Source organism: Protopterus annectens, chromosome 16.part0 (genome assembly GCF_019279795.1).
Source record: "Protopterus annectens isolate FY-2018-M chromosome 16.part0, PAN1.0, whole genome shotgun sequence".
Lineage (NCBI taxonomy): Eukaryota > Metazoa > Chordata > Ceratodontiformes > Protopteridae > Protopterus > Protopterus annectens.
In genome coordinates this window covers 683,379,414-683,398,402 of record NC_056750.1, presented here as the reverse complement: position 1 = coordinate 683,398,402, position 18,989 = coordinate 683,379,414, and the positions used below count along the sequence as shown (strand labels likewise).

The window sequence follows — 18,989 nt, the reverse complement described above, 5'->3', positions numbered from 1 at the left end:
TACAAATAATGTCAAGCAAAGTAAGTAATAAGGGTTTGGGTGATGTGGTGAAAATTGGAGGGGGTTTTATTTTTCAATGAATGAACTGTCTTTGCTTTAGATATAATTTGGGAAAATATTTAGTTTTGTTGCAAAGGAAGGCTTTGATAAACACATAATAAGAAATATGTCTTCTGTGGAGGTGCAGCATTTAAGAAAAAGGTTTATCTTGTGAATTCCGTTTAAAAGGATAAATAGCATGCATGCCAAATGCTTATATGATCCCAGAAAAACATGAAAAGGAAACTGTGCAGCTGGTGTTTTATTTCATACGGGGTTCAAGGTTAAGCCCTGGGAAAAGAAGTGTGTTGTATATGAACTTAGCTGAAGGTAGATTGGTGTTAATAAATCCAGTTGTTAGCTGCGTGTTTAAACTTGTATAAAGTATTAAAGTGGTTAAAGGAAGGGTATGAGAAATGAATAGTGAGAATATTTAAATATAAGTACTAAAAGTTCTAGGAGATGTTGAAAATAAAAAAAAAGAATATGTAAATGAAGAAATTAAAAATCAAGATAAAATACTAACATGGAAAGTAAAAAAATGATTTAAGAGAAGGACTGAAGACTGTATCAACATAATGAAACAAGCAAAGGAAAATATGAAGGTGTTAATAATCAGTGCTAAGAGCCTGAACAAGAAACTCTACTCCCTACAAGTATTTCTCACTCTGGAAGATGCTGATGTCTATGCAGTAACTAAGACACAGTTTGAAATAGTGGACAGCAGTCAGGCTATGCAGAACTATAACGCCTTCTACACTTTTAGACCAGTCACTGGGCAGGAGCAAAAAAAGGGTGGAGGTGTATCAATCTACTTCCAGAAGAAACTCGTATCAAGGCTGGTAAAGCAGCATGATGCACTAAAGCTTATTCATGTCCAAATAACCATCAGGAAGATCCTGTGCCTTATATTAGCTAGCTATAGTAGCACTTTATTTATGACAATAAAAAGCCAGAATAGCTATCTACAGAAATAGAATCACTTACTACTAAACTCAATACCATTTCCTTAGGTGATCGAAAATATCCAATTATAGACTGGGAAAACTACACCACCACTAATGCACAAACACACAGATTCCTCAACTTCGTCAAAAACAAATGTCCTGGAACAATTAATCCGAGTACCTACTAGGGGGCATAACATCTTGGATCTTGTCCTTACAAATATGGGTCCATTTTGCACTATTCTTTGCATATCTTCATCCCTTATTAGGTCTGACCATAAAGCAATCTCCTACAAAATAAAACTGAAAACAGTGATCCCTTCCACCCAAGGTACCTTTACAAATTTCAAGACAAACTATTACTCCTAAATGATAAATTGGCAAACTTCAAATCCCCACCAAACCCAGACAGCTCCACTGAATACACAGAAATGTACACCAGCACACTATATCAGCATGTGAACAGTTGCATAGATGCAGCTGTATCCTGTAGGAATAAGTGCAGGGCAAACCCCAGAAATAAACCCACATGGTGGAACCATAATATAAACAAGCTTTATCCATCCATCCATCCACAACCCCTTTTCCAATTTTGACTAAAAGTAAGAAGAGTAATTCCCAGAATGTTAGAGCCTTTGCCAATGAAATAAACAACACAGGAGCTTAATAAAATCCACCAATGCTAAGTTTGAGGTTAAAATAGCTAACCAAGCCAAAGGCAATCACAGTGCATTTTACTAATGATTGTAATCTCAAAAGCACAATGAAGTAATTCATTAAACTGATTCTGAATGATATTACCTACATTGACGCTGAATATACATCGAACTTCTGGCCAATAAATTTAGCTCTAAATATACCCCGCTCTTCCCTCCTCTAGTTATCACACAAGTCCAAGTCCTAAAAGTGTTATCAAAAGCTAAAAATACAAACACACATACACACACACATACATACATACAAATATTTCAAGTATGTGCAATACTTCATTCATCCCTTTTCATTTGCCAATATCCCAGAAATGTTGTTCCTATAACAGGCTGTCCTTAAATATCTAAACCAAAGCTTGCTTTAATGTAATTTGGCAGTCTATTCAATTTATCAGCTACTCTCTTGGAGAACCAATTAGTACAGATCTCACTCGTATACAATCTTCTACATAGGTCATCTGATGATTCTCTACTACCTTTTGATAATGCTAAACACTCCCAGAGGTAGCTGTCTCTAAGTTGCCTATAAACCTGAATAAGGTCTCCTCTTAAATAGCTGTATGAGAGACTGTACAAGTTCAGATATTTTAGTCTTTCATAATAACTTAAATGTTCACAACCATGGATGTTCTTGGTATATTTCTGCTGTACCCTTTCCAGTTTACTCATGCTTGTTTTCTTGTACGGTTTCCATATTATTATTCGATACTCAACTTTGGGTCAAATATAACTAGCAAACAATGACTTCATCATTTCTGAGTTGATAAATCTTTTTATAGAACTTATAGTTATATAACTATTATTAACCAATTGGTTGATATGATTAGAAAAACTCAAAGTTGGATCTACACATATACCCAGGTCCTTAAATGAATCTACAGTTTCCATCACTATGTGCTATATTAAATATTTATCTTTCAATTTATGTTTCACAAATCTTGTATGCTTAGTTTTTAATCTATTTATCAGCAAATTTTTCTCCTGTGCCCAAATGGTCAGTTTAATCAAGTTCTTATGCAGGCATGTCCTATTTGTAGCACATGTAATATGTTTATCCATTTTCAAATCAACTGCATACAGACTGTAGAAAATCTCAGATGAAAAATAAAGATCTGAAAGGTACAATATAAACAAGGATGGGCCTAGGAAAGAGCCCTGTGGGAAAGCCTGATTGTAACCTCAAATTTCCCCTGTCCAGAATGTTATATTTGGAAGCCGTGCAGCTATCTGTCTTATCAACAGCACATCAATACCTAGTTGTTATAAGGTTTACTATCAAAATCCAAAAATGCACTTTTTTGAGTACCGTAACATCTAATGGATGGTTTCAAACTTTTGTTAAATCAAAATTAAATTAGTGACTGTGTAATACCGATATCCGGACAGAAAATGCAGTTCAATGGTCATTTTGTCAAAAACACTGCATATCGAACATCAGCTTTAACATGGCTCAAAATTTTGGCATAAAAATATTTTTATTTTCAACATTTTACTTCAACGACATGATTAAAAGAAGTGCATTTTCAGATTTTGATAGTCAATATTATAATTTACTGACCAGTGTTTTGTGTATGATCCTAGCAAATGCTGAAGTAAAATCTACATAAATTACATCACAGCGCAAGTTTTCAATTATAACTATTATATTGTTATAGAACATAATGTCACAAATGTTTATAGATCTACTTTCAATATTTGGATGCTGATATATGGTTTCAAGTCCCAACCTTTCCAATTCTGACAATAATTTATCCAATATAACCTTAGTGATTATTTTTCCACAAAATGAATGTAAACTTATCAGTCTATATCACTCTGGGTTTGTCCTACTCCCCTTTCCCTTAAAGACAGATTTAACAAGTGCTTGTCTCCAGTCTTGATGAATCTCCCCACATTTATATGACCTAGTAAATAACAGATATAATGGTACTGTAATTTCAGGCCAAAGCATTCTCACGTCATTACTACTAATACCATCTCTTCCCTGTGCTTTATATGGATGCAGTTTGCATAATTCTTTTTTAATATAATTTAATTTGATTTCAGTATCTGAGGTTACATGGATGTCATAAGGACAATTTACCACCCCCCCCCCTTTTTGGAGCTACATCAATGGGTCCTGATAACATCTCTGGCTGCATCTTGAATAGAATGAAGCATGATTTAACCACACCCCTAATAACACTATTCAGTCTCATCCTCTATACAGGTCTTGTACCAAGCAAATGGAGGAACAGCTACAGTCATTCTACTGCATATGGGAGGACCTTCTCCAAACCCAGGCAATTACAGACCCAGAAGTCTGACCTACCTCATATGCAAAGCCATGGAAAGACTTATGATATTAATCAATCAAGATATAGGGAACCCCCTTACAGTGGATCCATCTCAGTTTGGTTTCATCAATGGCAGGTAATGTTTACTCAACCTGATGGACTTTTTGAAAAAGGTCACCACAGATATGGATGAAGGCAAAAAGATGCACATCAATACCTTGACATGGCCAAAGCTTTTGACAGAGTTCCACACTTAGGCATAGTAGAAAAGCTACATATACAGAAGTATTTTCGAGCAATTTGAACAATAAATCCATGTCACCTGCTGGATACAGACAATCAAAATAGGGGAAGTTACCTCCTTAAAGACTCCAGTCACCACTGGAGTTCCCCAAGGTTCTGTGCTGCAACCTCTCCTGTTTGACATATACTTTTTTGGAGTGTAAGTCCCGAATGACTTGGCAATCTTGCAGGAAGGTTTGTCTCAAAATCATGGTCTGACACTAAATGCCAAAAACCTGCATTACAGTATCCTGTTGAAAGTCATCTACCCTAGGGATCTACCACATTGACAATATGTCTGTTTCAGTTGACCCAGCTGTTTGGCCTTTGGGAACATATGCGGCCAGTGGCCTAACTGTTGACCAGGTGTCTGCTGTTGTAAGAAAGCCCTTCAATATTGTACAGCTTATAAACAAAAGGATTGTGTCTAGATCTAGGAATGTCATTGTCCCATTTTTCTCAGTCCTTATTAGGCCAGTCATTGAATATAATGCATTCCTTGACATTTATCTGTTCAGACACATACAAAAACTGGAACACCCACAGACATATCTTACTAAAAGGATACAAGGCCTAAACAACATGTCCAACATGGACCGACTCAAAGCCTTGCGACTATACTTGGTATCCTACATACTGCTTAGAGATTGCCTGTATCAGGCAAAACAGGCAACCTCTGACACATTACTGATTGATTTACTGCACATCACCAAGTCAAATGGCATCACAAATACTCAGTCTAGAGATTTAAACCTCTTCTGCCACATCAACAGAATGGTTTGGAGGGACGGGTATATTTCACACAGGATACTGCTGCTGTGGAACAGACTCCCCATTCCCATGAAACAAAGTTCATCCCTTTTTCAAGTGCAACTTAGATCTATGGATGGAAATAAAAAATGTATCACAGGACTGCCCACTGTCCTACTACTGAACCGAGGCAGTTCCTAAATGCTTTATCCTATGCATGGGGCCTTTAAAAGTATCTACAGTGTGATCCCACTTTTTCTATATTCTATTACTGATAGGGGTAATATATAATTATCAACCACAAGATGTGTAAGGACAATCTATAACTAAATGGAATAGGTTATTTCGAGCACAGAAGGGAAACTGCTAGGCTTAAAATGCCCCACAAGGCAGATAGTCTAGTACTTATCAATGAACCTATGGGGTACAATAATGTGATAAAACAGTATTGTTTGTTGTTAAGAAAAATGCTAACTAGTAATAAAAAACAAAACAAAAAAATGTGTATACATGTGCCTGTATATATATATATATATATATATATATATATATATATATATATATATATATACACATTTGTAAACATATAAAGAATGTTTTTTTATGTTGGGTTAAATAAAGGATGCCTCCTCTTTTTGATAGGTACCATGAGATCTTTTGCATTCACCTGAGCTATCACTAACTCAAGCAAATTGGGCCTTGGTTTAAAAAGTCTCATCCAACGGATGGCATATTCAGGCATGCAGCACCCCCTTAAGCTCCACTGCAGTGTCAGCAATCCATCGACCTTGTGTGGAAAAAGAACCCACAGCCTTCTGCACCAAAACTGAGGGTGCTACCTGTTTTACACTCAGACACTGCTCTGCATTTAGCTTTCTCTTTAGGCATCCATCACCAACTTCACAAATAAATAAGACCTCTCTCCAAGTGTACTATCAGTTGTTGTTGTGTCTTTCGGCTTTTCCCGGTTAGGGGTCGCCACAGCGGAACTCCGGTCCGCTAATGATTGGTAGTTGATTTTTACATGCCGAGTTACCAGCCCTGACACACAACCTTCAACGAAGGTACGCCCATTCATGCATGTCTCCACGCAGTAGATGCTCTAGCTAAGAATCGAACCGGACAGCGTCTTACTGTGAGGCAACAACGCTACCGCAGCACCACCACAGTACTTCCCTGAATTACAGTGATGAGTTGCTTGGAATGGCCTCTGTTTATTTGTGTGTGAGCATTTATGCATCTGATACTGTCCCATAAATTCTTACCGTGGTGAACAGTGCCCGCAACCCTCCTGCACATGGGCAATCATTACTAAATACAATTCTGGTTATTGACTACAGTATCTATGCTATTACACTGAGATGAAATGGCTAGGCTTGAAATGATCTCTAGGTTGATAGCCTTTGATCCTATGATCGTTATGCATGTGCATTTAAAATATGCCTGTGCTAACAAAACTGTTGAATACTAACAAACCTATTTGGAATTATACTCAGGCTACCAAATTCAGACTTATACTTTGCAGTTCATCACTGCTTTAAAGATCAGCTGTTTTTCTATGTATTTCAGGAAGTGATGCCTTTGACAAGGATTGCTCACCAAACATAACAGGTAGTGAACAGAACATTTACTGCTTTTTGCTTCTTAATAAGTTGCTACTTAAATGCAATTGCTGCCAGGCATAAAAAGGTAGTTTACAGAACATTTATTGCTTTTTGCTTCTTAATGAGTTACTACTTAAATGCAGTTTCTGCTATTACTTTTTCTGTTCTTATGTAAGTTAGCAGGGTACTGGGTAGACATGTGACCCATATGTGATAGGAAGTATAAAGTCAAATAAAAAAAACACTAAATGATCCAGTTTGCATACTGCGATCAAGACTGCAGTATTTCAGAGCATTGCCTTTACCCTGCGATATAGTGACCTCATAGTTAGTAGCAGGGTTATAGAGGCAGATCTCCCTTGCATCAGAGGTGAAGGGAAGCAAAACCTCCACTACAAAATTGCATTTAAAGTGCTGATGGCAAGTTTCATGTTTTGATCCATATCTCTGAAGTCACTGTTTTGTGATTAGACATGTAATTATCTAACACAACTGAGTCACTTTTCTTTTATGGAGCCAAGCTAACACTGTAGATCAAAACAATTTAAAATATAATGATATGAGGCCATAAGCATAACATTTTGGTTTGGCACTTTGTTCAAACACCAGTATCATCTGCATACCTTAACTCCCCTTTGTCCTCTTAGCCCTCTTGGACCAGCTTTGCCTCTTCTTCCCTGGAAAAAAAGATACATGTAATTCAAAATCAGGAAATAATATTGCTCTTGGTCTTACATAACATCATATTTAACAGAACAAAAAGTTTTGCATTAGCATGTATTTTTTTACAACAACAAGAAATATGAAATTCTAATTTCCATCATCACTGACTGTTTTAATACTTTAGCCATTTACAAGGAAATCAAAAACTTTACCAGGGACTTGACAAAAATATAAGAAAAAATCAGAGTCAGTTGAGATGTAAGTGTTGCCATCAAGGGTACATCATTCAAGTTGTGGGTAAATCCTGTTTCACCTATCGCTGAATGGCAAATATCAACATAATCTTCTCCATCACAAAAAGAAAAAAAAAACACTCAGGTTTGGCTTTCCTTCAGTATTTGTCTTCAGCTGAGTATCTCTTCTACAGATTGCTCATATAATTATAATTTACAGATTGTGCTGGCAGAATACTTTGAAAATAGACAAAAACACACACGCACATAGATGAATACATTTCATGTTGTTAAGCAGTGCTTTGTCAAGCTTTAATAAATTACGACTGATTTATAGTACCCAAATCAATGAAACTCTCTTCCAAGCAAGGTGTGACAAGTCTCATGTTCCCCATGCTAGGACTCAACGAACAGGGACTGCTGAAATGGAGCTCCATGACTCACGTGCAATGAATCAAGACAGGATGAAACTATATATATAGGTTTACTATCACAGTCCTGAAACTGAGTCCATCAAGTGATGACATCATCGAACTAAAATAGTGAAAATAAAATTATTGGAAAGCCAAGCCACAATAACGAAACCAGTAATGTTGAACCATCCATAGGTTCATACCAGGCTATCTGCCCTAGGACATTTATAAGCCTAGCCAGAGTGTGTTTGGCTTTCGCCACCCATTTTAAATTAATTTTGCTATGCCTTTTTTTGAGGTTAGTATACTGTGCCTCTGTCTAACAGTGACACAGAAGTGATAGCCGGGGTAAACCTACAATAACCCATCCACTCATCAAGATTCCTCTTGAAGAGAGTCAATGTGGGGCTCTGTCTAACCTGGACTAGGATTTTATTCCAGAGTGAAGGGAGCCTCTGAGTTATGAATCTGTCCCTACAGCATGTCCTATTTATTTCAGTGCTGAGGTTCAAGTATCTCGAGCGCGTAGCTCGATGGGATTTGGATTTTCTGAGGTGCAGCATGTCCATTACTTCCGGGTTGGACATGGCTTTATACGTTAGGCACAGATCGCCTTCTGAGCAGGCGGTATGCCACTGAGTAGAGCTGGAGTTTCTTTAACCGGGCAGCATATGGCATCTGTTTGAGCCCTTTGATCCTCTTGGTGAGGTACTTTTGGGGTCTTTCCAGTTGCTGCAGGTGTCTGGTAAGGTACATCCCAAAAGGGGCATTGTACTCAATTATGGGCCTGATGAGGGATGAGTAAAGAGGCATGATGACCTCCCCTGATCTAGATGTGAATCCCTTCATGATTAGGTGGGCTATATAAAATGTTTTCTAACCACTTTGGCCACGTGGTTGTTAAATGAGAGATTGCTATCAACTTGGGTCCCCAGGTCCCTAATGACTTCTTCTGTACTTAATGGATTACCACCTATGTGGTAATTTGTGGGCACTTTGTTTTTGCCAAAGAGGATGACTATACACTTTTTGGCGTTTAGCTTGAGGCCATGGCTCTGGCACCAGTTGTCTGTTTCTATGAGGCCCTTTTGGAGGATGCTTGTGTTGGCTGGAGAGTTGATTATGGCGCCCAGTTTGCAGTCATCTGCGAACTTGGTCAGCCACAGTCCTTCTGTGTTGGCCTGTACCACCGAGAAATATATACCGAACAAGAGAGGTCCCAGGACTGAGCCTTGTGGGACGCCACTTGTAACTGGTTTGGAGTCTGACATGGCTCCAGCAATTCTAGCCATGTGGGTTCTGTCCTTGAGCCAGTTTGCAACCCATCTAGTGACATAGGGGTTTATATTTAAGCTGGTGAGCTTATCTATAATGCCCGAGTGGGGTATTGTATCGAAGGCTTTTGCGAGGTCCAGGTAGACTGTGTGGACCACCTTCCCCTCGTCAATGGCCTTGGTGATGACTGTTTCAAAGAAATTGACCAGGTTTAAGAGGCAGGATCTGCCCTTAACAAAGCCGAACTGGGTAGGATCCAGTGTCTGTAGGTCCCCAATATCTTTATTTCTGAGGTCCATGATGATCCTTTCCATAGCTTTGCAGAACAAGCTAGTCAGGCTTATGGGGCGATAGTTTCCAGGATCCGTTGAGGCACCACCTTTGTGGAGAGGGACCACTGTTGCTGTACGCCACTCTTTGGGTACATATCCTGTAGTAAGGCTAAGATTGAACAGTAGTTTTATGTTTGGGTTTAGCTCTTCTTGGAGTTCATGTAGGACGCAGCCCGGGACACCATCTGGTCCCATTGATGCTGTTTTTTGCTTTGGAGAGGGCGGCTCTTACCTGAGCATCTGAGATGTCAGGGGGGGCAGCACTCTGTTGGGATAGATATTGGCCCTTTTGGTGGGGAGGGGGGGAGAAGTTTGCACTGAACCTGTCAGCTAGGATGTAAGCAATGTCTGTGGGCTCGGTGTATTTTTTGTCATTTTGGACTAATTCTGAGCATATCTGGGAATTCCCACCCAGGTTCCTAACATAACTAAAGAAAGCCTTGTGATTATCCCTAGTGTCCTGTGAAATTTTTCTCTCGAAGCTGGCCTTAGACGATTTTATGAGTGCCCGTAGTTTTTTACTAATACTGATCACAGATGCCTTCCCTTTTTGGGATTTTGCTCTATCATGTAGAAGCTTCCTCCTTCTATTGTATAGTTTGTTTATGGCTGGGGTCCACCAGACAGGACGTCTGCCTTTGGAGGATAGGGTCTTGGTTTTATTTGGGATTGCATGATCCATGCATTCCTGAAGGTGTTCATAGAATGCGTTTATAAAGGATTCTGCGGTCTGGGCCGTATTTTCCACAGGCCTGGGGGCTTTGAAGGATTCCGCCTCGGTTTTGAGGCGTGTGAAATTTGCTTTAGAGAAGTTTTTCACTCTGGTTTTCTGGGCAGGGGGTGGGGTCGGGATGTGAATATCCAGTGAGATTAGTTTATGGTCTGATTTTACCAGTGAGGGATACACTTCTGGTCTGGAGCATAGTGTCCCCATGTTGGTGATGATCAGGTCCAGTATGTTTTCCCCTCTTGTGGGAGTGGTAACAAGTTGTTCCATAGCATTTGAGTTTATAAATTCTAGGAACCTTTGGGCTAGGGTGTTGTAGCTAGAGTAATGCTCCCAGTCTATGTTTGGGTAGTTGAAGTCGCCCAATATAATGGTGTTTGGAGAGACCTTCATATTTTCCAGTATTCTCAGGAAGGCCGAGTGGGGTTCCTGTGTTTGGGAGGGTGGTCTGTAGCAGGCTATAAACTGGAAGGCAGTTTTACCCACTGTTAGTTGCACATGGATAGTCTCTGATGCTTCGTGCTGTGCCACCAACCTGGAGGTGTGGGTATCTTTGACGAATATTGATACTCCCCTCCTTTTGTGGTTCGGTCTAAGTTTTGGGGCGAAAAGCATGGTATGAGGTATAACCTGGTAGTGCTGGGGTGCTCTCGGGAGCCTTGAACCAGGTTTCTGTTACTGCACAGATATCGATGTTCTCCATGCTAAGGAGAGTTTTGAGTGCGTGCATCTTGAGGTTTAGACTTCTGGCGTTGAGTAGCATTACTCTTAGTTTCTTATCCCTTGTGATACCTATGGAGGTGGGTTTGTCTTTTGAGCCTTGCCTAAAAAAGGCACTATGGGGGTAGCAAGAGCCTTTGCCAATATCCGAAAGCCCAGGGGTGACAGGTGCAAGCCATCCCTAGCGAAGCATCGTGGCTTGTCCAGCATGTCATCCCAGGCTGGCAGGCATTGGATCCCCTTTGAATGACACCAATACTTAAGCCAATTGTTGAAATTGATCATCTTGTCTTCATATTGTGGCGTCATTCTTGGTGAGGGTAAGATGCTACTCAAGGTCAGCATCATACCGGCCTGGGCTACATGCTCAGAGAGCTCCTCTGTCTCTTTTCATGTAGTCCAGGGAGGTACGTCTCAGGTCATTCACACCAGCATGGACAATGACTGAGTCATATTTGTACTTGCTTTGGAGTGACCTGAGTGCTTGTGTTATGTGGCGGATCCTAATGCCCGACAGGCAGCTCACCGTGACCTTCTCCTTGTTCAGCCTGGTGAGCGGGACGTCAGTGTGCCTGACGATAGAGTCACCTATTACAAGTGTATCAGGTGTGTTGTTTAGCCTTAAGGGCTGTGACTGTTCGGCACACTGACTTTGTGAGCTATGTGTTGCACGTGTTTTGTTTTGGGGTAGCGGTTGCTTGGGTGTCTGCTTTGGAGGTCTCTGCTGCTTAGGCAGATTTTTATTTAGAGTATGTTTTTGTGTGTTTATGTGTTTGGTTTGTTGTCATGGTAGGTCTATGTGAGACTGGAATTGTAGTGAGTGTGGTTTCCTTCTCCTCCTGACTGGTTATGCCAGTACTGAGTTGAGAGAGCTTAGCCTCCAGTTTGGCTATATGGTTGCATCTCTCACATGTGTTGGAATTTGTTGGGAGGAGGAGAGGGTTGTCTGTGTACATGAGGCAGTTGTAACATTGCCTCAAGATTCCCAGATTCGCCAGCTGGACCGGAGAGGAGATTGACAACTGACCTTTGGACATGCTAGAATAGTATTGGGAATTCCTTTATAATTGAAAAAAAGGGCCAATGGGGAACAAGGTACTCAAGGGGAGTTTGTGAGGGTGTAGTGCTTTTAAATTTTTAGAGCTGACTTATATAATTGCTTTAGTGAGCAAGTGCCAGGTAACTTAAATGCAATGTGTTACAGGTAACTTAAATGCAAAAATGACAAACAGTAACTTTCTTTCAAGTGAAACAAGGAAATAAGTACAGTAAGCAATGCAGATATCACTAGGGATCCACATAAGTGCAAAAAGGCTGCGTTTTAGGTGGAATTAGCGTTTGACAAGGTCAACATTACCCAGTGTGCCTTCCCTTCTAGTCAGTTCCAACTAACATTTTGCAGGGGGGCTGCAACCCCACACCCCCTAATTATATATACAAACTCTGAGATTGCACTACAGTGAGGAAATGGGTACATTTCCTGATCACCACTGTACTACAATCTCCAAGCAGAACATCAACCTCACAACATCGAATGCACACTAGCATTTGCTGTTGTGGTGTCGACTATTTTCAGTTCGGCCTTCCATGAACTGGAAGTTAGCCTTTCAAGTATCCCAGTTCAACTGAATGCCGTCTGAAATTGTGATAGTAAACCTCTCTCTCTGTATGTATGTATGTATGTATATATATATATATATATATATATATATATATATATATATATATATATATAGAGAGAGAGAGAGCGAGAGAGATAAAAAATGTTAATTTGCTACTTTTGTTAAATGTAATTTTATGTTAAGATATCTACCGAAACAGACACTGCCATGTGTGGATACACAAATAACGGGAAAAAAATAAATGTTAATTGCAAAGATGAAAAAGAGATAAAATATGAAGAATAGAGAAAATATGCCATTCCTTTCAACTCCCTGGGTAGCGTCAGTTTCTCCCAAGTCACTCTTCTTGTCTTTCCAGACAAAGTGCATTTCTTGATACATTTGGTTTAGCCTTTGAAATGTTCTCTGATCATTATGTAGTTCCATTAATTTGGCCACTATATTTTTATGCTTCTGAATGTGACAGTCTAGCAGGGCATCAAGACAACCTTACTGTACTCAGGCATTAGCTGCTATCGATATTCCTTTAAATCTTGCTCATCTGCATCCAACATCTTGCCTTAGAGTTTATCAATTTTCTGTATCTAAGGATGGAACTGGAGTTCCACATATTTCTCAAAAAATCTTTACATTGCAAAATATGTTGTTTCTTCTTCACTAAGTTTGCCACATCATCAAGCCATGTCATTATTTCAACAGCCAGCTTAATTGTATAAATGGCCAAAGAATCAAGCGCATCTATTTTAAGAGCACTGTCAAAATTTGTGATGGAAATTCATATTTTGCAAAGTATGTTTCTGAATTATCAATAGTTCTGGAAAATTAATAGTTGAACCAACATGCAGCATAATTAAACAACAACATAAAACATCCCCAAACACTGAATAAATGTTAAGTGAATAAAAATTATGATTCTAACAAAACAACCACCAATGGAGCTGGTGTACTACTTGTATTATGCTACATGTAATTCAACCCTGTCAAGTTGGCCTCTAGTTAAAGAACTAGAAAAATACACTTTTTATATTAAATGCAATCAGATTAAACCACATCACTCCATTTATTAAACACAATGATTTCTTAAAGTTAATGTGCTACCATTAAAATGTATTGGTATTATATGCTCCAGGTATAAGATTAGGTTGATACTTGAATGATCTAATATTCATCTATCAGAGCAACGTACAAGCATTTCGTAATTTGTTTACATGTCTTAATGATAATAACCTGTCAATTAGAAGAGAGTTGTCAACTGTGAAATTAACTACCCGTTGTAATCAACACATTTGTTGTATTTCAACATGAAAAGCTACCACACACAATACATTTTTGCCAGTTAACAGCTAACATGTTATTTATCTGCTGGAAGTGCTTCCAAATACGTAATTCCCAAGTGCGAGAAGGAACACTACCTTAAACCAAGACTATGAAGACATTAAAAAAAAAGTCTCCAATACACTACAGGAGACACATATTATTTGGAATTATGAACACAAAATGAAAGTGCAGTGACATCCAGGCACAAGAATAGACAAAGACCAGGTACCTTGCTCCTTTATTTCTAATGAAATGTATTCCTTTTTCATCTATTTCTGTTGATTTGGTACAATAGGATTGGAAACGGTTATAAAGTGACATTGGCTTAGAAACTTTTTTACCAGGTACAGGCAAGCAAGATCTGAGGGTAATGCTACTCAATGCTAGAAGTCTAAAGCAAAAAATGTACTCACTCAAGGCACTCCTTAAAATGGAGAACATCAACATCTGTGCAGTGACAGAGACCTGGTACAAGGCTCCAGAGAGCACCCATGCATTACCAGACTATAATTCATACCACACCTTTCAGCCACCTAACCTGGACCGAAACACTAAAGGTGGAGGTGTGTCCATATTCATTAAGGATACCACACCACCAGGCTAGTTGCTCAGCATAATGCATCCGAGATTATCCAGGTGCAACTAACTCTGGGCAAGACCGCAATCCAAATTGTAACTTGCTACAGATCCCCCACCATGCCCCCAGGATTTTCACTCCTCATTTCTTGATACACTGGAAAAATATTAGGGTACAACCCAACACACTAGTAATGGGCGATTTCAACTACCCCACCATTAACTGGGAAAACTACTCATGTACCAGTTCTTTTGCTCAATGTTTTCTGGAATTTATAATATTCCAATGCCTTGGATCAACTTATCCATACCCCCACCAGGGGCAGCAATATCCTAGACCTGGTCATTACCAACATGGGCGACTAGTCTTCCACACCAGAGGAAAAAATCTCATTGGTCAGATCTGACCACAATCGAATCACCCTAGACATCCACATCCCGCCTCCACCCCCCCCCCCCCCAATTAGGGAAACCACCGAAAAAAACTTCTCCAAAGTCAACTTCACACTTCTTAAGACAGAAGTGGCAAACTTCACAACACCCATGCAGACTGACAATAGAGGTACGACTGCTGAATCCTACACAAATGCACTTTACAAGCACTTACATGAGTGTGTGGATCGTGCTATTCGTAACAGAACCAAGATGCTCTCCTCCAAAAAAAGGAAGCCACTCTGGTGGTCCCCTGCCATAAACAAACTCTACAACAGAAGAAAGAAACTGTTGCAAAAAAAAAGTAAAATCCCATGATTGGAGAAACTCCCTGGTCAGCCTCAGTAAGAAGCTGAGATCCCTCATAAAATCCTCCAAAGCTAGTTATGAAAACAAAATCGCCACTAACTCTAAAGACAGCCACAAAGCATTCTATAACTATGTCAAGAATCTCAATGGCAACACTCAGATCTGCTGTGAGTTACAGCACAATGGCACTAAATATACAGAACCAACTGATATTGCCAACATCCTGGCAGACAGGTTCAGTGCTAACTTTACCCCCCTCTCACCCCCTAAAGGGCCCATTTCTATACCAGAAAAATGCAAAGTTCCTGTAATCACGACTGCAAAGGTAAAAAACACACTCTCCAAAGCCAAGAACACAGCATCCATGGGACCTGACAACATCCCAGGCTGTGTTCTACATGAAGTACAGAAAGAATTGGCACCCCAACTAAGCATCATGTTCCATCATAGCCTCCACCTCAGGTTTTGTGCCCACTGAATGGTGCACAGTGATGGTTATCTCACTCCACAAATGGAGAGCCACCATGGACCCCGGGAACCACTGCCTCATTAGCCTGACAAGCCTGGTCTGCAAGGCCATGGAACATATCATCATGGAACTAATAAACAAAGACATTGGTAATCTCCAAACTCTGGACCCCACCCAGTTTGGGTTTGTAAAAGGCAGATCATGTCTCCTAAACCTGATAGACTTCTTTGAAGCAGTCACCAAAGCTGTAGATGAGGGTAAGGTGGTTCACACAGCCTATCTAGATCTCGGCAAGGCTTTTGACACCACCCCCCACTCTGGAATTACAGATAAACTCACTAAACTAGGTATAAATCCCTATGTCACAAGATGGGCTGCCAGCTGGCTCACTGACAGAACCCACACTGTGAAAGTAGCAGACTCCAAATACAACTTCAGACCAGTGACAATTGGAGTACCACAGGGTTCAGTCCTGGGTCCTCTCCTGTTTGGTATCTACTTCTCTGAAGTACAGGCTAACACAGACGGTCTTTGGCTAATGAAGTTTGCAGATGACTGCAAACTAGGAGCCATAATCAAAACTCCTAACGATGTGGACATCCTGCAAAAAGGCCTCACTCAGACAGATGCCAGGTGTCAAAGCCATGGCCTCATGTTCAATGCCAAAAAGTGCATTGTCATCCCCTTTGGTAAAAACTCTGTACCCATGAACGACCACATAGGTGGTAATCTACTTAACACCGAAAGTGTGACAAGAGACCATGGGACACAGATGGACAGTAGTCTCTCCTTTGATAATCACATCACCACAGTAGTCAGGAAATCCTTTTACGTGGCACACCTCATCACAAAAGGTTTCTCATCTAGGAAAAAATAGGTCATTGTTCCCCTCTACTCGTCACTCATTAGACCCATTATAGAGTACAATGCCCCTTTTGGTATGTACCTCACAAGACATCTACAACAACTGGGAAGGCTACAGAAATACCTCACAGAGGATTACCAACCTCAAACAGATGCCCTACATAGACCGTCTCAAAAAACTCCAGCTTTACTCCGTCACATATCGCCTACTCAGAGGGAATCTCTGCCTAACATACAAAGCTATGTCAAACCTAGACCTGTTGGACATGCTCCACTTAAAGAAATCCCAATCCCTCCGAGCTATAGGCTCTAGGGACCTAAACCTTGTCACCACAATAAACAGAACATGCTGGAGGGATCGATTCCTGTCCCAGAGACTTCCCATACTCTGTACTTATCTATATCAAACAAAGCTCCTCATTAGCACTCTTCAAGAAAAATCGTGATGACTGGATAGGAAATAGGAAATTCACCCTGGGGATCACCTCTGTGGCTCTGTTCGACAGGGGCACATGAAACTAATTTTCTTGGGTGTTGAAACCAGGGTACCTTTTTAGCTAGGTTTATATAGGCCCTAGGGTCAGTGGCCTAGTACTTACCTATGAACCAAACAAGTTAATATTCTTTTTGAAAAACAAAAATTTGCATAGCATGATGGCAGTGAACAGATTAGCACTACAGGCAAAAACTAGCAGTGAGGGTATATTTATATGTGAAAGGGGCACTGTATACAATGACATTTAGTGGGTAAAGAATGTAAGACAAACAATTTGAAATATAAAATCAATGCAGTGCATGGAGCACCATGATTAATCCCCAAAATAAGGAAAAAAGATAAAGTTGTTAAGGACATCCATAGCACAAGCTTAACATTACTCAAGTGTGCTTAATAAAAACTTGATAAAGACATTAAACATTGTTAAATCAAGTCTAGCACTAGGGAAAAACAGCAGACAGTGCCAGCCAGTAAAGAAGAGCAGCAGAAGGTAAAAACCTGTAAGAGCTGTTAGATGCTTTGCTCTGCTGCACGTAAAACTGTGGCAGGTTGAAATATCGATATGCAACAACTTTTAGAGTTCTCAGTTCTACAGAATGGTATTTAGTTTTGGCTTGCTGTCTGACTCATAAAACCAAATGCTTTACTGGCTTTCATGGGCTTTAAAAGCCAATAAAATAAGTTGAGCTCCTATGTTTTTTTTTTTTTTTTTGTTCTTTAACTGGCAGTACATGGAGCAGATAAAGCTCCGTACACTACACAGTATTATGATTAGCCTCTGATCATAAACAGCTTTATGAATTCTCTATGTAGATACTAAAATTCAACTCTTGAGCTTTGCTCTCAAGGTGAATTTCTAATTATCCATGTCTTTAACACACAAGAAATTAATCTTGACTGGAAATCCAGTCATAATCCTCTGCATTAGATAAAACCATCATACATTAAATGCAACACACGGAACACTCTGTCCTTGTTCTCCATACAAGTCTTACACTGGAAAACTGTTAACTCAATTAAAGATTAGGCTGCTAGAACTTGTATGAGATACAAATACTAATCGTCTTGTAAATGCAGTACTGGTTTGATCCTCGTCTGGGGTGCCTTTTGTGCAGAGTCTGCATGTCCTCCCTGTAGTCGTGTGGGTTTCCTCCGGGTGCTCCGGTTTCCTCCCACATCCCAAAGACATGCTATAGGTGGATTGGACACTATAAATTGGCCTTAGGCATGAGTGCGTGCGTGTGTGTGCCTTCTGTGGAAGGTTGGGCACCGGGCTGAAAAGTCGACACCGTAAAACTCCACTGCCAATCATGAGTGGACAGGTGATCCGCTGTTGTGACCCCTAACCGGGAAAAGCCAAAAGAAGAAGAAGATAAATAAAAGAAATTATTTACACACACTGGTACACACAAGTATACAAAGCAGGATACTGTGATACAGGAAAAGAGTGGGAAAAATTTGAACATTAGGGCAATATATTGAATAAAGTTCTCATATCCGGTTTACACATGGTAAGTAATGTAATGTACAGTACTAGTATATTAAGGTACAACTGGCTTGAGATGGGAAAACGTTAAAAGGTAGGCAGAAAGGGTGATCAAGGATTAATTAAGAAACAAAGTACAATATTTAGAAAAGCTACTTCCCAAGATGCTAAAATAGTAGTGGTATCTAGTTGACATGTGGCAGAGAAACTAACTCCGCCTTCTTTGTAGGCAGTGTAATGATGTTTCTTTAAAAAAGAGGATGTGAAAACAGGCCAAGAAATTATAGGGAGCATAACTTCTATCTCAGTCAAGGGTATGGAAACAGCTGCGGGAATGGCTAGTGTAGTTCCTGAATTGCAGTGTCCCTACTGCTGGCCTAACACAGCTATATACATCATGGATCTTGCCAGTTTATCTTAATGTAGTTATATGACTGGCAAGAACTG

At 39.9% G+C, this 18,989-nt stretch overlaps 1 protein-coding gene across 1 annotated transcript in view; it reads right to left on the bottom strand.

Moving 5' to 3' along the window:
• LOC122790648 (collagen alpha-1(I) chain-like) overlaps positions 1-18,989 on the bottom strand; it is an 882,142-nt gene that overhangs the window by 188,482 nt on the left and 674,671 nt on the right. Inside the window, exon 22 of the mRNA XM_044058172.1 lies at positions 7,232-7,285. Coding sequence (XP_043914107.1) covers positions 7,232-7,285 — 54 coding nt within the window. The remainder of the gene's footprint in view (positions 1-7,231; positions 7,286-18,989) is intronic.